The sequence below is a fragment of the Herpailurus yagouaroundi genome, unplaced genomic scaffold (assembly GCF_014898765.1).
Source record: "Herpailurus yagouaroundi ecotype Mexico unplaced genomic scaffold, PumYag 196, whole genome shotgun sequence".
NCBI lineage: Eukaryota > Metazoa > Chordata > Mammalia > Carnivora > Felidae > Herpailurus > Herpailurus yagouaroundi.
Window position 1 is genome coordinate 5677736 of NW_024412427.1, and position 19468 is coordinate 5697203.

The 19468-nt window shown below is 39.7% G+C and overlaps 1 protein-coding gene across 1 annotated transcript in view; it reads right to left on the reverse strand.

Annotated features, from left to right (window-relative positions):
- The window catches only part of TOP1 (DNA topoisomerase I), a 95242-nt gene that overhangs the window by 38931 nt on the left and 36843 nt on the right, over positions 1 to 19468 (reverse strand). The window contains exons 4-8 of the mRNA XM_040447058.1: positions 10251 to 10374; positions 9247 to 9302; positions 5961 to 6056; positions 4829 to 4904; positions 1281 to 1387 (exon numbers count right to left, since the gene is read on the reverse strand). Of these exons, the coding sequence (XP_040302992.1) occupies positions 1281 to 1387; positions 4829 to 4904; positions 5961 to 6056; positions 9247 to 9302; positions 10251 to 10374 (459 nt within the window). The remainder of the gene's footprint in view (positions 1 to 1280; positions 1388 to 4828; positions 4905 to 5960; positions 6057 to 9246; positions 9303 to 10250; positions 10375 to 19468) is intronic.

Genomic DNA, 19468 nt, shown 5'->3' on the forward strand with positions numbered 1-19468 from the left:
TGTGTCTCCCTCTCTCTCTCTGCCCCTTCCCTGCTCATGCTGTGTCTCTGTCTCAAAAATAAATAGACATTAAAAAAAAAAATTTTTTTTTTAAAAAGTTGTAAGAAATATCAGTATTAGGGGCACTTGGGTGGCTCAGTCACTTGGGCGTCCGACTCTTTGTTTTGGCTCAGGCCATGATCTCATGGTTCGTGGGATCAAGCACCACGTCGGGCTCCACACTGACAAGCATGGGGTCTGCTTAGGATTCTCTCTCTGCCCTTCCCCCCATTCGTGCTCTCTCTCCCTCTCAAATAAATAGCTTAAAAAACATATCAGTATTAAAAATACTTGTTTATTTCAAAATTCTAAATAGCTAAATTTATTAAAAAATAAAATTTCCCAACCTAAGCACATTTCAGAAGTACCCTGTTACTACTATACTCCTCCCATAAAGACTAAATCTTCACTCCCATTGTCGATGACACTTGTTTTCTTAATTACGACCCTAGATATTTTGATACGCATTGTTTCCTAATCTGAAAGACATTAAACAAAAAGATGTATCACTGATTATTGTTCTTGGCATCTTTCTTTTCTCCTATCCTAAGATGTTTTACTGATCACTTTTCTAAGACCGTTCCTTTCATATTTATGTTAAAAGACCTTTTTTCATATTAAGAATCTCAGTCCTCTGCAAGTATTTTCCCATATGATTGTTTTTAATGCCATGAATTTGTCGGCCATATGCAACATTTTAATTTCGATAGACCAATTTTATAAATCTTTTCCTTATGGCTCTGGTTATATATCCTGCTTCAAAAGGTCTTCGTTATTCTACAATTATAAAATATTCATCCAGGTTTTCTTGTGGAGTTTATTTTTTAAACCTATAAATAGGCAGTTTCCTGAACCTGATTTATAGAATAATCCATCTTTTCTCTATCATTTTAAATGCAACTTTCTTCATATGCCAATTCCTCTAACACACACACACACACACACACACACACACTCTCTCTCTCTCTCTCTCTCTCTCTCTCTCTCTCTTTCTACTTCTGTAGTTCATTCTGTTCCAGGGTGGGACCAAATTTTGACAACCAGTACGTTGAAATGCAGTTAATGCTTTCACTAGGATGTTTGCTAGGACCTAGAAAACTTATTTCAGCATGTTATTCTGGAAAGATTTTAAGTACTTTCCTCCTCCTCCAAATATCAGGCTATTAAATTTTAATAACACTTTTGTTCAGTTAGGCCGTGGAACCCAAGAGTGGACACTGTAACCAGGGCTGCCATGTTACCATTTCCACTTCTGTTCCTCTTCTTTCTTCGGCTTCTTTTTCTTGCTATCTGGCTCAGGAACTTTTTTATCTTTATCTTTATTCTTGGGTTTTTTCAATTTACCATCCTACAAAGAAACATGGTGAGAAAGCACTTAAGTAAGTACCAATCACATTTTTAGAAGTAGTTCTGAGGGGCCATTAGGAAGAAAAACTGGAACCACAGAATATTACAAGTGGAGAGGTTCTTAAATCCAATCCTCTCAATTTAATAAGTGAATGAAAATTTACTGGTCCTTTTCTCTAGAGCAGTATTTCCCAAAACTCCCTGACAAATGATTACCTAAGAAAGTAGTTAAAAACATTCACCATGCATGGAAGAGTCTAGGAAATTATAAGTATATTTTTTAGCCTCAGAGGAATGTCTGGGAGAACACTGTTAATAGAGAGTAATCCCAATGTATTACACTCACTTGTTTTTAAACCTCTCCCAACACCATCAAATAATGGGTATAGGCCTTGTATTAGACACTTACTATACAATTTGAAAGGAAATTCCTGATGGAGTCTAGTGGGGGAATATTAACTATCACTGTTGCTTGCATATAGTCACGAAGCAGTAAACAAGTATTTGAGAGGTCCTAAAATGATCACCAATTTCTAGTACAGTAATGTATTTCTCTATGGCTCTTCTTTGAACTGTGACCCTAGATGAGCTGTCATTGTGGCACAAACATAAACAAATACAACTCAGTAACACAGGAGATTAATCTCAAAACACACACATCCAGTAAAAAGTGCGTTATTCAACAGGTGGGGGTCCTGCTCCACAGGATCTAAACTCTTAAAGAATATTTTCCTTTGTCCTAACTATCCAAGATAACTTCTTACTCAGCAAGTTTTATGTAGCTCTGAAAGGTGGTTTTGAGTCCTCTTAAAATCAATTACAGAATGGCAGGGCTTGAATCAAGACCTTTATCGACAGTTTGACCTTTTCCAGTTATAATCAAGGAAAACTCCAAAACAGGATTTGGTCACTTGTTCAAGGTCCTATATAGCTGCTATTACCAGAAAAATAATAGTGTGACTCATGGGAATGACTGGAATATATAAACATTCTAAGACTACATGACAGGATATAACTATCAGGATAAACTCAGGATTTTTTTAAAACTCTTTTTTTTAATGTTCATTTATTTTTGAGAGAGGGAGAGACAGAGAAACAAAGAGACAGAGCATGAGCGGGGGAGGGGCAGAGACAGGAGAAGACACAGAATCTGAAACAAACTCCAGGCTCTGAGCTGTCAGCACAGAGCCTGATGCAGGACTCGGACCCATGAACCGCGAGATCATGACCTGAGCTGGAGTCGGACATTTAACTGAGTCACCCAGGCGCCCCAAACTCAGGATTTTAAAGCAAATGATTTTTGGGGTAAAAGGAAGGGGAAGGACTATGATACCAAACTATTTTAAAATAGGAATGGAGAATATAAATGTATGTTTGGGAGGAGAAAGTACTAGAGGATCATATAATCCAGATAATGTTTACTATTTAGCCTGAAACACACCACAGGAAAGGGAAATGTTTTTCAGTTAAGACATTCTCCCTACAGCTTCTGAACACGCAAGCAGATGGTCCCATCAAGAAACCACTGGCTACACTGTATGTTTTCAAGCCTCAAAATGGGATAATCAGTCACTGAGAGACTTCCCAACAATTCCCAGAAATGAAAAAAAACCACAGCCAGTTAGTGAGGTTTCAGGACTGCTCCTGCCATCTAGGGTACTGGCCATAATAAGACTGTGTATTAACTCTAGGTCTTTCAGCCTGTGTGTTTTTTTTTCCTCCCCTGTAGGGAGAGGGTTGCTGAAAAGGACAATAAAAAAATAAAGTTAAGCGCCCTTTTTTCCAAACGGTTTAAAGCAGTTATTATTACCTCCTTCTAAACTGTGAAAAAGGTATTATTTTACATTAGTGCAGCAAAGGCCTAAAGGCAGTACAGAAAGCATCGAAAAGCTAAAGTTGTGTGTATTTCTTTACCCACTAGTCTGTACTGATAATCTACACAAAAGTGGGGTGACTACCACAACCACTCCGCATTTCACTCTCGATTCCTTGAGAGGGTGCTCATAAGCTGACACTGCTAAGAACGGGCTAGCTGTCAGGAAAACCAGTTTCCTAACTTAGGACCTGATCATCTCTCTCTATGGCTCTCCTTCTCATTAATAATCTTAATGTGATTTCACTTCAGACTCTTCTCCCCTCCCGGGGAGTTAAAAGATCAGCAAAGACATGCAGGAGACAAGATAACATGGTAGCTAGTGTAATGGTTCTGGAATCAGAGTGCATGGGACTGAATCCTGGCTTTACTACTTAGTAGTAAGTAGGACTCAAGCAAATGATTCAGCTTCTCTATACCTCAGTCTCTGCATCTGTAAAATGGAGAGACGATAGTAGCAGTATTTACCTCTTAAAGGTGATTGTAAGGATGAAATGAAATCAATCATTCATTTAAAGCACTAATAGTGTCTGACACACAGTAAGCATCTGTTATGTTTAATTTTAATTATTATAAATTTTACTACTACTATAATAGATTACACTCTTAAAACCCACTGCTCCTATTACTATCTTTACTGCTCATACTCTGATGTGCTAGTGACTTAATACCTGTGAATCCATCTTGCCCATGACCATGGCTAACCACAAACACAGCATAAGAGCCAAGAACTCATTCAACCCCTTCTGAGAATGCAAGATGTTAAGACTCCTGTGATCTTCTAACATCTTTCACTTGAATTACTTGCTAATAACTCTTTAGTATAAGAAATAGGAAGTGTCAAAAGAAGGGACAATATTATTTTAAATCTACTACAAGCATAAAACCAAACCCCTAGAAAAGTACTTGTGATGAGCTGAGATGTTAAGGAAGGTGATAAGCCAGGAGAAGAAGGGAGGAAGAGCATGTGTGTTCCAGACAGAGGGAACAGCATGTGCTACACAAAGCTGTGAAGCACAAAAGAATCCAGTGTGGAAAAGAAACAAAGGAATTCAGTGTGTCTGGAACAAGCTAAATTAGAGAAGAGGCACAAGATGAAGGGAGGTACCAGATGCAGGGGCCAGATCTGGAGGAGTTGTGGTAAAGAGCTTGGATTGCATCATATGTCCAAGCGGCACCCATTAAAGACCTTTAAACACGGAGAGTTACCCTAAGTAAGTGATGAGCAAGCTTTGTTAGATATGAGAGCACTAAAAAGCATTCTTAGGGAAAACTCTTCTGGGTTGTAAGCCAAAGTATGATTTCTTGTTAACACTTCCTCTGCAGGTATGAAGATGGTGTACTTTCTCCAAGAACATCAGCTAGCAGCAGAGCTATGGGCAGTCACCCACGAAGGCTAAGAAAGATCTTAAAACTTGCAGTGCCACAGCAACTGTTACACGTCTTTCTTAGCAGTTCCCCTACGAAAGACCAATAAATTCCTAAAATTCACCTGCCTTCAAAAGCTGTTTTATGGAAAACTCCCTATTCCAAACCCAAGCCTCCAAGGGCCACAGTCTCTTTACTAACCTCTTCTTCCTCCAGTTTTCGTTTCTTCTCTTTCTTGAGATCTTCTGTTTTAATTTTCTTAGGTTTATAATCAGCACTACAAAGGGGAACATGAATATGCAATTAACACAACTTTGACTCAGTAGTTCTCACCAACAGGATCAGGACCTCCAAACTCCTCTTGGAGGCTTCCAAAGCAGGCATGACTATTATTCTTGGCTGGGGACTGATTCCACAGTCAGAACAGGAATGGAGAAAGTCAAGAAGGCCTAACAAGGACTAACAGTTATAGTCCTACATAGAACAAAACATTTATATTATTATATACAGGCCTGGAAGAGATGGGGGATGGAGGGCTATCTACAGAAACAGACACCACTAGAAGATGAAAGTCTGGGGACCAAATGCTCAGCACAACAACAGCTACCACAAAGTAATACCTACCTGGAAAGGGGAGGAAAGAAATACTATATGCATTCTAAGTGAATACAAATGAGTTCACTAAGTATTTTCCCTCCTCCCTTTCCACCCACTTTCTATCATAAATCTTTTAGATTCCTGGAGTATAAGAAGCTATACAAGATTGAAATTATAATGAGTAGAACTTAACCTCACTGAATCTGAGAAAGAGGTACACACAAGCCTCAAATAATTATTTTAAGAGCAATTTTATTATCTCTATACACTGAAACTTCACTTAGAATGCATGGACAGGCACACACACACAAAAAAAAAAACCCAAAAAAGAATGCATGGACAGGCACAGAACCTAGGAAAAATTGCTTTAACAGTGAAAACTTATCTGTGGTAGGAGATAATAAATTTAAAGTAACTTGAATAATTTAAATGTTCTTGATGAACTCCATATTATTCGAAATTTGTACAATAAACAGGCATTACCTTTTTAAATATGAAAAAATAAAAAGATAAATATTTCTGCATTAAGCATCAGTCAGGTACACTACTTATTTGCTTAGCAAAGCCTACATTTATAAATCAAAGATGACTAAGCTGCCCAACCATTAATCACAAATTCCAAATGACTAAAGTCAATCAATGCCATTTTTCTGCAAACTGGAGAGACATACATCGCATTTACTGTTTAAACAAATCCTTTTTTGTTTCCAAAAATCAAGGAATAAGAAATACTCACTCATCCTCTTCTCGAGGTCTCTTTAATGGCTTTATATCCTCTTTAGGAGGAGCAAAATAGCCATCATCTTCAGGTTCATCTTTAATTCGTGGTGGACTGAAGAGGGAAAAAAGACTAGTTAATGAGACTGGGAATGTCTATAGTTTGTTAAGTACTGCAAAGTAGGGATAAATCATCTCACTGATAAGTAGTTAATACAAGGATAACAACATGTACTTGTACAAATTATAAAGGTTTTCACTTCCTTACACTTAATTCTCACTACTGTGAGAAGTAGAACAGTAGAAGTATCTACTGTGAAGTAGGCAGTATTGCCCGCCATTTTACAGGTGAACAGGCAATATCAAAATCTGGGATCAGGACTCCTTAATCTAAGTCAGTATTCTTTCCTACTGCATGTTCGCTGCCTTTGCCAGCATGACCCAAACCACAACATGAACATGTATCTAAACCCACCAATGATGCGAACTGATTATTCTAGTACCAAAAGCTAAATACAGCTTTTATAAGGAAGGGAATAAAAATTTATTTCTCGAACTTGTATCTTAAGATTCTAATGGAAAATAACCTTAGTTACATGGAAAAATAACTAAGCTCACATTACAACAAAAGAAGTGCATGTGCTAAATGACAAGAAACTGCAGCTATTCCAAGCCAAATCTATTCATTGTTCAACTTCCTCCCAGAGTTTACTTACTTTATACACAGGAGAGTGCCTTGCCCTATTTTTGTTAAGACTTTTTGCCTTCTGAATACAAAAAGATGATTCTCTTAGACAACTATTTTGAACCAGAAAGAGGAAGGAACAAGTTAAAAAAAGACAAAACAAAACACACACACACACACACACACACACACACACACACACACACACACACAAAACCATGGGACCAGCAATCACCAAACCTTGGGATGTTCCCTGGCCTGGCATAAGTCAGCAGAACCTCACAGTTCACAGACAGAAGCAACAACAAAGCTAACTCAGTACAGGGAATGCCTCCCAACATGAAACCATCTGTTTCTAAGGGGTCCAAGAGATAAGCATCCAGAGTCAGCTGCCAAGAACACTCAAGATATTCACAGGGTTTCAATGCTACCACCCCCCAATTCCCCAACCATACTGGATCCACTTGCTTGTAACAGAATCTGAATGTTTAAAGAGATCAGTTTTTCTTCCTTACACCTGCACACTCCTCAAATGCCAATCTCTATAGCTGCTTCTCCTCACCACGGAAATTACTAACATAGTGTCAAGAGTCCAGTATCTCCAAACACTTTGCACCAGAAGGAAAGAAACACTGTCATTCACCCAACTAGTTAAGTAAATGCTAGATCCTAGTACTATCACGGGTGAAGTTAACAACATGTGGGAAGGGTTACTAGGCCTGAAGGAAGAACTTGTAAAACAATTTACTGTAAAACTGTGTTCCACCCAGCAAAGTATCTGGATTGGTCCACAAAAAAAACCTGCAAGCTAGCAAGCAGTCTGGCAAAGTGAATGGAAGGCTGCCTGGAAGGCTGTGTTCCTGATCTTCTAACATGGAATTTCTGAAACTGAATCCTGGACTACACACCAAGTCCAGAGAGTCTATTCGTACCTTAGTGTTAGTTTAATGAAAGTCCTAGGTGGTCTCTTGGCAGCAAATAGCTACCCTGTACTCACTGTGAGAAATCAGAACACCTAGGGAAGCTTTCAGCTCTAATGCTTCTTGACTTGTATTATTCTGCATTCCTAGAACAGTTACAAAATGTGCCTGAAGAGGGCACCTGTTTCTCCTAGTCAATGGACTCAGAGTACACAGCAGAATTTTCAAAACTGTTCTCAAACGAAACTGAAAGTTCGAAGTTCCAAGGAGGCAAAATTCCCCAACACTGTGCTCTAGTTAATATGCAAACCCTTCCACCAATTCTCAGAAAAACCATTCTGTCATTCAATAGAACAAATGAGAATATATGACCATAAACTTTTTATTTTTTGAAACCAGAGGGGACTTTCATGTTTTTTTTTAGGGAGCTAAGGTTGATGAAGAGAATCAAAATGGCAAAAACAGTACAGGAAAACCAAACTCGAGAGTGCATTTTCCTCTTCTTCTTGAAAAGAAATCGTGTATCTCTACTCAAATCTACACCAATCCCTAAAACATATATCAATTAAGCTTCTACAGATGAGCCTCAGAATACAGTAGTGCCCCCTTATCCACAGGGGATATATTCCAAGACCCTCAGTAGATGCCTCAAACTGCAGAGTACTGAACCCTATATATGCAATGTTTATTCCTATACATACATACTTGCAATAAAATTATAAGTTAGGCACAGCTAGAGATTAATAATAATAATGAAACAGAACAATTATAAAACACTTTAATAAAAATTATTTATGTGAATGTGGTCTCTTCCTCACTAAAAATATCTTACTGTACTATACTCATCCCTCTTGTGCTGATGTGAGATGATAAATGCCTATGTGATACGATGAAGTGAGGTGAATGATGTCAGCACTGTGCGTAGCATTAAGGCTACTACCGCCCTTCTGACGGTATGTCAGGAGGATCATCTACTTCCTGACCGTGGCTAAATGAAACCACAGAAAGCAAAACTGTGGATAAGGGGGGATTACTGTATTACTAAGAAGGAATTCAGAGTAGAGTTTTCTTCAAGAAATCCATAATTACTACTGACTGAATATGAAGTTTCTTTTTGGGGGTGATGAAAATGCTCTGAAATTAGAAAGTGGGGTAGGGGGAGGCTGTACAACCTTGTGAATACACTAAAAACCAATAAACTGTACACTTTTTTTTAAAGAAATTTTTTTAATGTTTATTTTTCAGAGGTGGGGAGGGGCAGCGAGAGAGGGAGACACAGAATCTGAAGCAGGCTCCAGGCTCGGTCAGCACAGAGCCCAATGCGGGGCACAAACCCACAAACTGTGAGATCATGACCTGAGCCAAAGTCAGACGCTTAATCAACTGAGCCACCCAGGCACCCAAACTGTACACCTTTAAAGGGTGAATTTTATGGTATGTAAATTATATCTGAATTTTTAGAAATTTCTTCCTGTCAATTTTCTCCACTGAAAATAGCCTTCTGGACAATGTGCTGGTCAGTTTCACTAAATGACACTTTGGAAATGCTTAGATTGGCTTAGAGCAAGTCCTCTCACTACTGACCTCCTTGGGAACCTAGAGGTGGGTCAAGTCAGTATATTTTATTTAAGTTCAGACGACACTACAACATGCATAGCTGGCCAAGAGAAAGAACAGCCAAGGTAGCAGAGGAGTCTTACCTAGAGAAGCCATTTTCCTTCTCCTTTTTTATTTTTGCATCCCCAGAGGCTCTAACCTGAAAATAATAGTAACTGGTTAGTACCTTGACAGGACTAAATTTGAAGAAGCCTCGCTCTGATTTGAGAACATGTGGTCTCAATTCTTGATCACAGACGGACTTATTATTAGCAAAACTGAACAGGTGAACTAAAGGTCTTGACATTTTCCTAAGACTCATTTTTTACAGTTCTTCAGGGTGAATTACCCAATTTACTAAGAAATGTTTCCCTTCAAAATGACAGTTTTTTATCATTAAATGATGGCAGGTCCCCCTCCCGCAATAAATATACTCCACCTCTCAAGGATTTGCCCTTGGCAGTGTGCAAAGAAAATAAAAAACAAAACAAAAGGTAACGATGAAGGACAATGAGCAAGAGGTGAAAGAAGGTGTAATTTTCATTACATTCTCTTTCATATTGTCTGAATTTACCAAGTACCAACACTATCTTCTCAGAAACTAAAATAAAAATGATTTTTTTTTTTAATGATTTACCACTCATTTGCAGCCAGATGAGCCTAGCCATTTTGAGAAGGCCTATACTGGTTATGGAACCAAAAGCTACAAAGGGCACCAGCATCACTAAGTTTTCACTCAGGAAGGACCTTCATTCAACAAAAGACCAACATGGCATTATGCCTTCTCCCAAAAACAGAATTATTTTCCCCACGAAAGAAAGCTGACATTTCCAGAAACTCTACATTCTTCATTTATCCATATGCCATTTAAAGTAAGATAACGATATGGATAGATTTGGTTCTGTGAAATTCAGTGGTAAAGGGCTTTGGTCTTCATTGCTTAAGACTGTGACTGACGCCGAAGTCTCCTGACAGAGACCTTTTCACTCAAAGGCCAAGGGATTTTACTATGCAATGAAGGTACTTTCATTACCTGCTTTTATAGATAAAGAAAATGAAAAGTACATCTCACAGCTCTTCCTTCCTCATTGGAAAGAAAGTTCTGTACCTTTTCCTCCTTTCGTTTTTCCTTGTCTCTGTCTTTGTGTTTGTCTTTATGCTTTTCTGAACTTCCATCTTTGTGTTTGGTCTTCTCCTTCTCTTTGTGTTTCTTTTCAGAATCTTTATGTTCACTGTAAAAAGAAAAAAAAAGAAAAGAAAGAGTTAGCCCAGAGTAGGGACCACAAGGGTTCATTTCACAAGATCAACTCACAAGATACCCTAAGATGACATGAAACCATGGAAACTTATAATGCTTTAAACAAACAATCCTGACAGAAGGTTCAAGTAGAAGCTCTTGGCTACTGTACTTTCTTTATTCTTGTTTGATGTTTTTATGTTTTCGAAGGAGCAAAGAAACCAAAGAGAAACACAGTCATTCTAAACATACCAGGACTTTTTGTTAAGTGACTGATAATATACAGACTGGGCTTCTACAATATTCTACCAGCAAAAACTATGATGGAAGCTCCAAACTGAGCAATCACATCTGAGGTGAGAGGGTAGAAACAAATGACACAAAAATGCATTTGGTGACTATGTACACCCAACGACAGCCCAACACAGTAGATGTTTCCTGCTAGCTTAACTAGGAAAGGCTCGTCCCTTCTAAAAAAAATTTTTTTAATGTGTATTTATTTTTGAGAGGGAGGGAAGGAGGAAGGGAGAGGGGGAGGGAGAGAGACAGAGCCCATGCACGTGAGCACACGCGTGCAGAGGTGGGGAAGGGCAGAGAGCGTAGGGGGCGGACAGGACAGAGGATAGGAAGCAGGCTCTGCGTTGACAGCACAGAGCCTGATGTGGGGTCCGAGCTCACGTACCATGAGATTATGACCTGAGCCGAAATCAAAGTTGGGCGCTTAACCGACTGAGTCACCCAGGTGTTCCAAGGCTGGTCCCTTCCAGAGGTGGCTTATAAACCCTGCAATAAGAAAAGACCTAGCTAAAAGCAAAGACATATCCTGTGCTAAACGTTTAAGGCCTTGCTTTTAAAGGGGTTTGTAGACGGGGAACCTTGGTGACTCAGCTGGTTAAGCGTCCGACTTCGGCTTAGGTCATCATCTAGTGGTGAGTTTGAGCCCCACATCAGGATCACTGCTGTCAGTACAGAGCCCACTTCAGATCCTCTGTCTCCCACATTCTACCCCTCTCCTGCTTATACTCTCTCAAAAATACATAAAATATTTTTTTTAATTCATTAAAAAATTAAAGGGTTTTGTGGACATACTGGTAACCACTGTAAAGGAACTGCTCCTCTGGAAAACTAAATATGACATTACAAAGCAAGAGCCATTAGAATGTTCATACCCTAGGAGCACCTGAGTGGCTCAGTTGGCTGAGCATCTGACTTCGGTTCAGGTTGTATTCTTGGGGTTCGTGAGTTCAAGCCTGATGGGACTTACTGCTGTCAATGCAGAACCCGTTTTGAATCCTCTTTCCCCCTGTCTGCCCCTCCCCCACTTGCACTCTCTCAAAAATAAAAACATTTAAAACAATGTTCATACCCTAGGATCTAGATCCTGGAAGTTTCTCTTTGGGAAATAACATTGCATAAAGATGTTATGCAGCTATCGTGCTATAATTTGTAAGCCCTACAGATATATACATACAATGCCTATGACCACAGATAGAAAAAAGGAATATATAAAATGAGTGCAACTATATAAAAGCATGCATGTGGATAAAAACTAGAGGCAATAAGCAAAATCACATATTTAGGGTGGCAGAACATCAGATGACCTAGATGAGTGTTTTCTTCAGTGCGCTGGGCAGGTAGTTTATGAAACTTGTTTACTGCACTAACCAATATATTCCACAAGTTAACAAAAGGAGGGTGAACTCAAGTGCTATGCACTGGGGAGCCCACCTTAGACACAGGAAGCTGGCAGCAACCCCATCTCATAGGGACAGTCAGGCCTATAGGTAGCATCGGCTCCTGCCTACCCTGCCACCACACACTGAATTTCCCATCTGTCATATTTAGCCTCAGCCCAGAAAAAGGAGATTTTACCAACAATGATCTCATTAGGCTATGTTCATCCCATGGGGTTTGTTCTAAAGAGATTTGGCCAGCACACCTGGGTACATAAAAGGCCAAAAGGGAGAAACAAATGATGGCATCCAGTTAGGGGAGAGGCGCAGAAACTGGATCAAAAGGGCATCTTCTGTCACACACATCTCTTTGCTTGAAAGGAGCCTCAACTCGAGGTAGGCATTTGGGTGATAAATAAGCAAAAGCTTTATGAAATCTAGCCAGGAGGACAGAGGAACTAGTAGGAACAGGACTACAGGGTTAGGAAGATCCAGGAACTGTCAGATAAAAGAAAATGATGTCAACTTCCACTTGTTTATATACTCCTCCCTCTGTTGCTCTCATCAGGTTGTTACTTAGATGTGCCACAAAATGAAGTAACAAGTTTCTCCATAGGCAAACTTTAACTCATGAAGGCTGAGCCCAGTTCAGTGTACTTGTAGGCATATGGTGACAGTGTCCCACCATGCTTCTTGTGCTCAGCATGATAACGATGTCACCTCCACTTAGTGTGTTCTAACTGGTTTTTACCAAGATGCAATGTTTTACCAAAATATTATTCTTTACTTTGTACAAAAACGGCTCCCGACTCCCTTAACACTCTTACTTCCAGTTCTCTCCCACTTTAGACTAACCAAAGAGCAAAGATGCCAAGATTGCCATGAATTCTTCAGAAGCTTACACGTACAAAATCCCATTACAGCAAACCGTGTGAGCTTACTATTCCATTAGATGAGCACTGTAGTTTTAGTGCTTTTTAAACATTAATTATAAGAGGAATTAATGGCCATCTACACAAGTTTTTGCCTAAGAGCAAAAAATTTGGAACAATTACATCCATAATACCTATGGATAAATACCTCCCCCCCGCACACACACAGTAAGAAAAACTCCCACTTTCCAAAGAAGCATTGTGCTTGGTATTCTCACATACATTTCATGCAATCCTCACCTGTGAGGTGGATTTTATTATCCTCTTAGACTGATGAAGAAACAGAGGAGTCAGTGTTTCAAAGTCTAATTCAAAGGTACAATGTTAGAAAGAAGGGAAGTTGGGATTTAATTCAGTGTTTCCACCTCCAGTTCAAAGTACTTTCCACTAAATCAGTACCATTACATGTCCATGAAATTGATACCTACTACTTAAAGTAGACCGGTATTAGAGAAAGATGCATGGCCAGTCTGAGATTTGAAACACAAGTCAAAACTTTATTGTACCATCAAGGAGAAACTTTCTAGAATAGACATCTTGGATATCTGAAATGATAAGACCTTTGGGACAGTTGTTCCTTATTTTTTCTTCCCATGAAACTATAAACAGTTGATTTAGGAATCTAAGTTTAGGAACGCTCCATCTTCCTTTCCACTTTCCTTTCTTTCTCAATGAAAGCAATTCCTAGAAAGAACATCAGTCTGTTTCGCTAGGAAACTGGCTTTCTGGCCTTTTGGCCATCACAGCATGGGAACCTACCTGTAAGTGTACACACAGCCCTCCAGTTTTCAGCTTTGCTGTTCATTATCATACCAAACAGAGATCAAGGAAAAGAAGTCAGCAAACAACAAAGCAATGTGACAGTACCCAGGCCACCCCCAGGAAAATGAAAAAAGTCAATGATACTTCCTCTGCCTACATAACGAGAGGGAAATCTATTCAGGAAATTCAAAGTACCGGGTAGGTAATACCCCTTTTATAAGTCATAATTAAACCAAAGTCCAGAATGAGATGGGAACTACTGATGTGACTTTCCAAAAGAAACTCACTTTCTTCCATTCCCAATCGTTTAGATGCAAGAGAGCCAGTAAGGATTTTTATACTAAGTGAGCTCAGATGACAATTTAGGACTGTTAAAAATTAGAGTTTATGAATCCCTGAACACAAGGCTAACAAGTCTACTTGTCAGGTGCTGTTCCTGTCCCTGTGTCCAAAAACAGAGAACAGAGTACTGGAGTCCTACCCCCTCATCCATAACTCCCATGCTGGCATGAGTGCTGGCAAGGAGCAAGACCCAGTGTCAGTCTTTCCTGGGAATCTACCTCAAGTGGCAAATGCACGTGGGGTACAAAGACCTGTGATACAGAAGCATGTCTAAGGCTGCGCCATGGAAGGTTAGAAGCAGGATTAGGTCAGTGGCAGATAAATGGAGCCAATCTGGGATCAGTTAGACTGACTCATCATCACTGAGGATTTCCTAACATGTACCTCTTTTTCCAGAAGGCTTAAAACTAGTTTGATTTTCATGGTGGCTTAATGAGCAGCATCTTTTCCACTGATAGTGAGTTGATACAAATTCTGACCAGTGTAGAAGAGTTCATATGTTGACTGCTTGTCGAGAGAAATTACCTTCATCTTTATTCTGATCCTCCCAACTTTTCCACACATAATAGACACAATGTCAGGGGCACCTGGGTGGCTCAATCAGTCATAAGCATCTGCCTCTCGGTTTCAGCTCAGGTCATGATCTCGCAGTTTTGTGAATTCAAACCCTGCATCGGGGTCTGCGCTGGTAGCACGGAGCCTGCTTGGGATTCTCTCTCTTCCTCTCTGCCCCTCCCCCACTAGCATGGTCTCTGTCTCTCTCAAAATAAATAAACTTTAAAAAAATAGACACAATACGTCAAAGTCACAAAATAGACTTTAATATACTGGCCAATTCAGAGGCAGTGAACAGATGACTGAAACACTGAAGAAATTTCAGTGGGGTGACATAAGAGACATCAACTAGGAGAAAGGCTTACTACTGATCATAGTAAGAAACCCAAATATAAGAAAAAAATGCATTTTAAGAATGAGTTTAGTCTGGAGGAGCCCGGGTGGCTCAGTCGGTTAAGCGTCTGACTTCAGCTCGGGTCATGATCTGGCGGTTCATGGGTTTGAGCCCCACGTCAGGGTCTGCACTGATAGCTCAGAGACTGGAGCCTGCTTTGGATTCTGTGTCTCCCTCTCTCTCTGCTCCTCCCAGCTCACACTGTGTGTGTCTCTCTCTCAAAAATAAATAAATATTTAAAAAAAAAAAAAAGGAAAAAATTTAAGAATGAGTTTAGTCTGGGATATACTGAAGGCCAAAATACAGACAGTAGCTAACATTCCTAGAACTTCTGTAATGGTCACATTTTTGGATGAAATATTAATTTCACCATTAGAATCCTGGGAGAGAAAGCACCAATTATTGGCTAGGTACAGAAGCTGGCTCCTTGGCTTAGGGCTCCTGTCTGTCTGGGGTTTAGATCCACCACACTAGCAGAGCCTGGACAAGCAAAAGGCAATGCCAAAGAGAACAAATGGAAAGATTCAAAGCCACATCTCCAGATTCTACCAAAAAAAGTAACCCATGCTACACTATTTTTAAAGTGACAATGAAACCTTTGGTCTGTACCTCCTGCTGGAGCTGAGTAGACAACAGAGAAGGTTGACCAGGGTTATAAGGCACTGAGGCAGAAGTGTGGAAGTAGGGAGATGGCAGCAAGAAGCCAGGAGGAAGAAGTATTTTCCTTTTGTCCTGGGAAGGCACTTGGTACCTCTTTAGGGGGAAAAAACAACAACAAACTTGTGTCCGATATTCTGGGAAGCTAGCACGTTGGCAATGGGAAACCATTGAAATCTGTTAAAGAAAACAGAAACTGTCCTCTATCACCAATAAAAATATTTAACAGATGGGACATCTGGATGGCTCAGTCGGTTAAGTGTCTGACTTTGGCTCAGGTCATGATCTCATGGTCTGTGAGTTCGAGCCCCACGTCGAGCTCTGTGCTGACAGCTCAGAGCCTGGCGCCTGCTTCAGATTCTGTATCTCTCTGCCCCTCCCCATCTCGTGCTGTCTCTCTCTCAAAAATAAACAAACAATAAAAAATATTAAAAAAAAAATTTAACAGCACTAGTGCCGTCCCCCCTTCCAAGCAGTTTAAATCCTCGTAACAAAACTCTTGAGATAAGTATTAGTATCTCCATTTTACAGATGTGGAAACTGAGACACAGAAAAGTAACTCATCAAGGAATACCTCTAATGAGAGTCATAAAGATTTAAACTCAGGCAGTCTAGCTTGAGTCAAGCACTCAATCACTGTTATGTCACCTCTCAAAACAAAAAAGAAAGACTGCTAGGGACAGAAGGAGGCTTTCTATCTTCTGAGAATAGGACTTAGCCACTAATGGTTAAGAGAACAAACTCATCCCTGCTACTGGGCCATTTCTCAAGGAAGCAGAGCACAGCCAATGGGGAATTCCTATGGGAGAGCCTAGAGAGCTTCAAAGCTATGGAAGGAGGACATTCATGGCCCCTTCAAGGAAAGCAGGCAATTATGGCTTAAGTAGCATTTGCTAAATAAAAAATTCCAGGTAAATTCAAAAGTTGTCTCTGGATCAAGAACCCAGCAGTTTCTGAAAGCTTCTAAGAAACGAAGATTTCCTCACTATTACAAGTTTCTAAACAAAATCACGAGAATTATCAAAACTTTGTATTGAATGGAATTTTAGGAAGTATTTATAGACCCCTCATACCATTTGTGGCTAAGTCCTGTATCTTCCTTTCTCAAGTGTTTTCAAATGGCTTCTAGCTCCCTTCAGAATCAAGTCCCAACTTTGCAAAATAACATTTAATAGTTTTGCTTCAAGCTGTTTTTTTGAGTCCCATTTTCTATCCCATCTTCTATTAACCCAAGGCCTACCTAAATGGATTCCTTCCAGAGCAAAGCACATTACAGCCTGTCCATGTTTGTATAAAACTTCTCGCTGTCTCATGTCATCTTTCTAGCCATCATCTTCCCTTGTCAAGACCTTAACAGTCTTTTTTAGTGGCTAGCTCAAATCCTCTTCCTACCATGAGATCTTTAAAAATAAATTATTACAGGGGCGCCTGGGTGGCGCAGTCGGTTAAGCGTCCGACTTCAGCCAGGTCACGATCTCGCGGTCTGTGAGTTCGAGCCCCGCGTCAGGCTCTGGGCGGATGGCTCGGAGCCTGGAGCCTGTTTCCAATTCTGTGTCTCCCTCTCTCTCTGCCCCTCCCCCGTTCATGCTCTGTCTCTCTCTGTCCCAAAAAATAAAATTAAAAACGTTGAAAAAAAAATTTAAAAAAAATAAATAAATTATTACAGTTCATTATAATAAGGCTAGACAGAATTGAAAACTAGGGCTCCAAATTGGATGTTATCAATTAGCAACTACTAAACTAGATTCTAAGATTATGAAAACTGACAGCTCTACTTTATCTGAATGACACTCTACTAGGATTTAAGGTCACCATCACCACCACCTCAATTATTTAGTATGTTAAACTTTCCAAAGACTTTTTATCTACCTAATTTCACTGACTTCTCCCCCCAACAAACCTGAAAGGCTTACCAGACCAATACTGCTATCAACAATTGACCAAAATGGAAAACAAGATCCAGAAAGAAATAAAATGGTTTGAATCAGGACACACAACTAGTAAATGTAGGACACACAGTAAATGATAGAACCTGGACTCTCAACTTCTATTTTTTGTGTGTTTCTACTATATAACATTGACTCCCACGTGAATGGTGGTGGTACTTCAGTTTTGTTTCTCAACTACTCAACTTTACCTACCTACTTAGGTTAACTGCCCCCCCCCCCCGACATGCTGATATAGGGATCTGCAGATAAGTGGCAGGGCGTTGGCAAATAGCTCACAAAAACGAAAGCAAAACGTCTTTTAAATTTGATTCCTTTAAGAAAACGTCCCCTGAGAAATGGATACTTAATCCCAGTGTATTTTCCTAAGATCATACATTCTCTCAATTCTAATTCAGGTAGAGTTTGAAACTGAGGAAAACAGAAACCAAAAGCATCCTTATCCTCACATGTTTCTCACACTGTACAGATTAGCACTGCCAACATGGCTGGAAAAGCACTTCCCTTACTATTTCACAGCAAAGCTTTTCTATCTTCCCTGGCTTTCCACAAATTTGTCACTCCAGCCTGAGTGCCAGGCTTAAAATTGGCCAGAGACGCACAGTCAAAAACCAGCAGGGACTGGGGTGGGGGGAGGGACTCTAGCAGGAGGAATCTTGTTTTTAATGTATGATAGTCCTTTATTTCTAAAAACCAACCCCACCCCCCCAACACACACAATTGCTTCTAATAATGTTGTTTACATAACAGGTCCATCATTAAAGATAATTTATGGCTAAGATTGTAACTTTTCAAGAAAGTATCCAGTGAGATCCCACAAGCCCAGTGATTCCTCAGCATCTAGAAAGAATATTCCTTTTGTTTCTTTTGACAAGATTTATATATATATTTTTTAAAAGGACCTGACAGGCTCAATATTAATGCTAAAAGAAAGAAGCAGTGCCAGAGATAAATAATAGAATAAATTATTTTTATTTGACTTTGATATAAACTCTGTGTTATTACGGGCCAAAAAGGTAGTAGTCAGAGATGGGGTTTTCATAGGGTCGGAACTTAATGAGATTAATACTTCTATTACCAAAACTTTCAGGGATTTGAGGCCCAAAGAGAAGAGGCAGTGCCTGAAAGGTCTGGCATTTTAAAACCTGAGCTGCCAACCACTGCATATAAGAAAGAAGTGCTTGTGTTAACGCAGTTCAGCTATACAACTAACCTTTCTCAGGGAGATTTTTTTCTTTTTACTAGAAGGAATAATGTAGTGGGGAAAAAACACAACTCAGAAGCCCTGGTCTATCATCCTTGCTCTGCTACCACACCACCTTGTGACTTCGGGCATGTCACCTCAGACTCTTGACCACACAAAGAGATAAGATGGAATGATCTTTCATACCCTCTCCCTTATTTTGTACCTTAAGTAAGAACAATACAGGAGAATGTATATGAATAAGATGGGATCTCCCGAGGGATGGGATGGGTCCACATCCCATCCTGTCTCAGCAGAAAGGCTGGTTTCCCTTTCTCTGGCATTCCAAGTATGCAGCACATGTTACTGTGTGGGAGAAAGAGGTCTCCTGGACCTCCTTTGGGTCCTAAGTGTAGTCTGAGAAATAACTGATGCTAATATCTAACAGAAAAGAAAAGACACAGAAACACATTAGTGTAAAACTTGTTTCCTTATAACACCAACAAAATCATGCCAAACTGATTAGCGAATATTGGAATCAAATGAAGTTTTAAGAAAACATGTTAATAAATCTTAATTATTCTGGGCTTTTGCTACAGAAGGAAAATGAAGAAACCCAAAACTACTAGAAAGATCAGAAGTCAC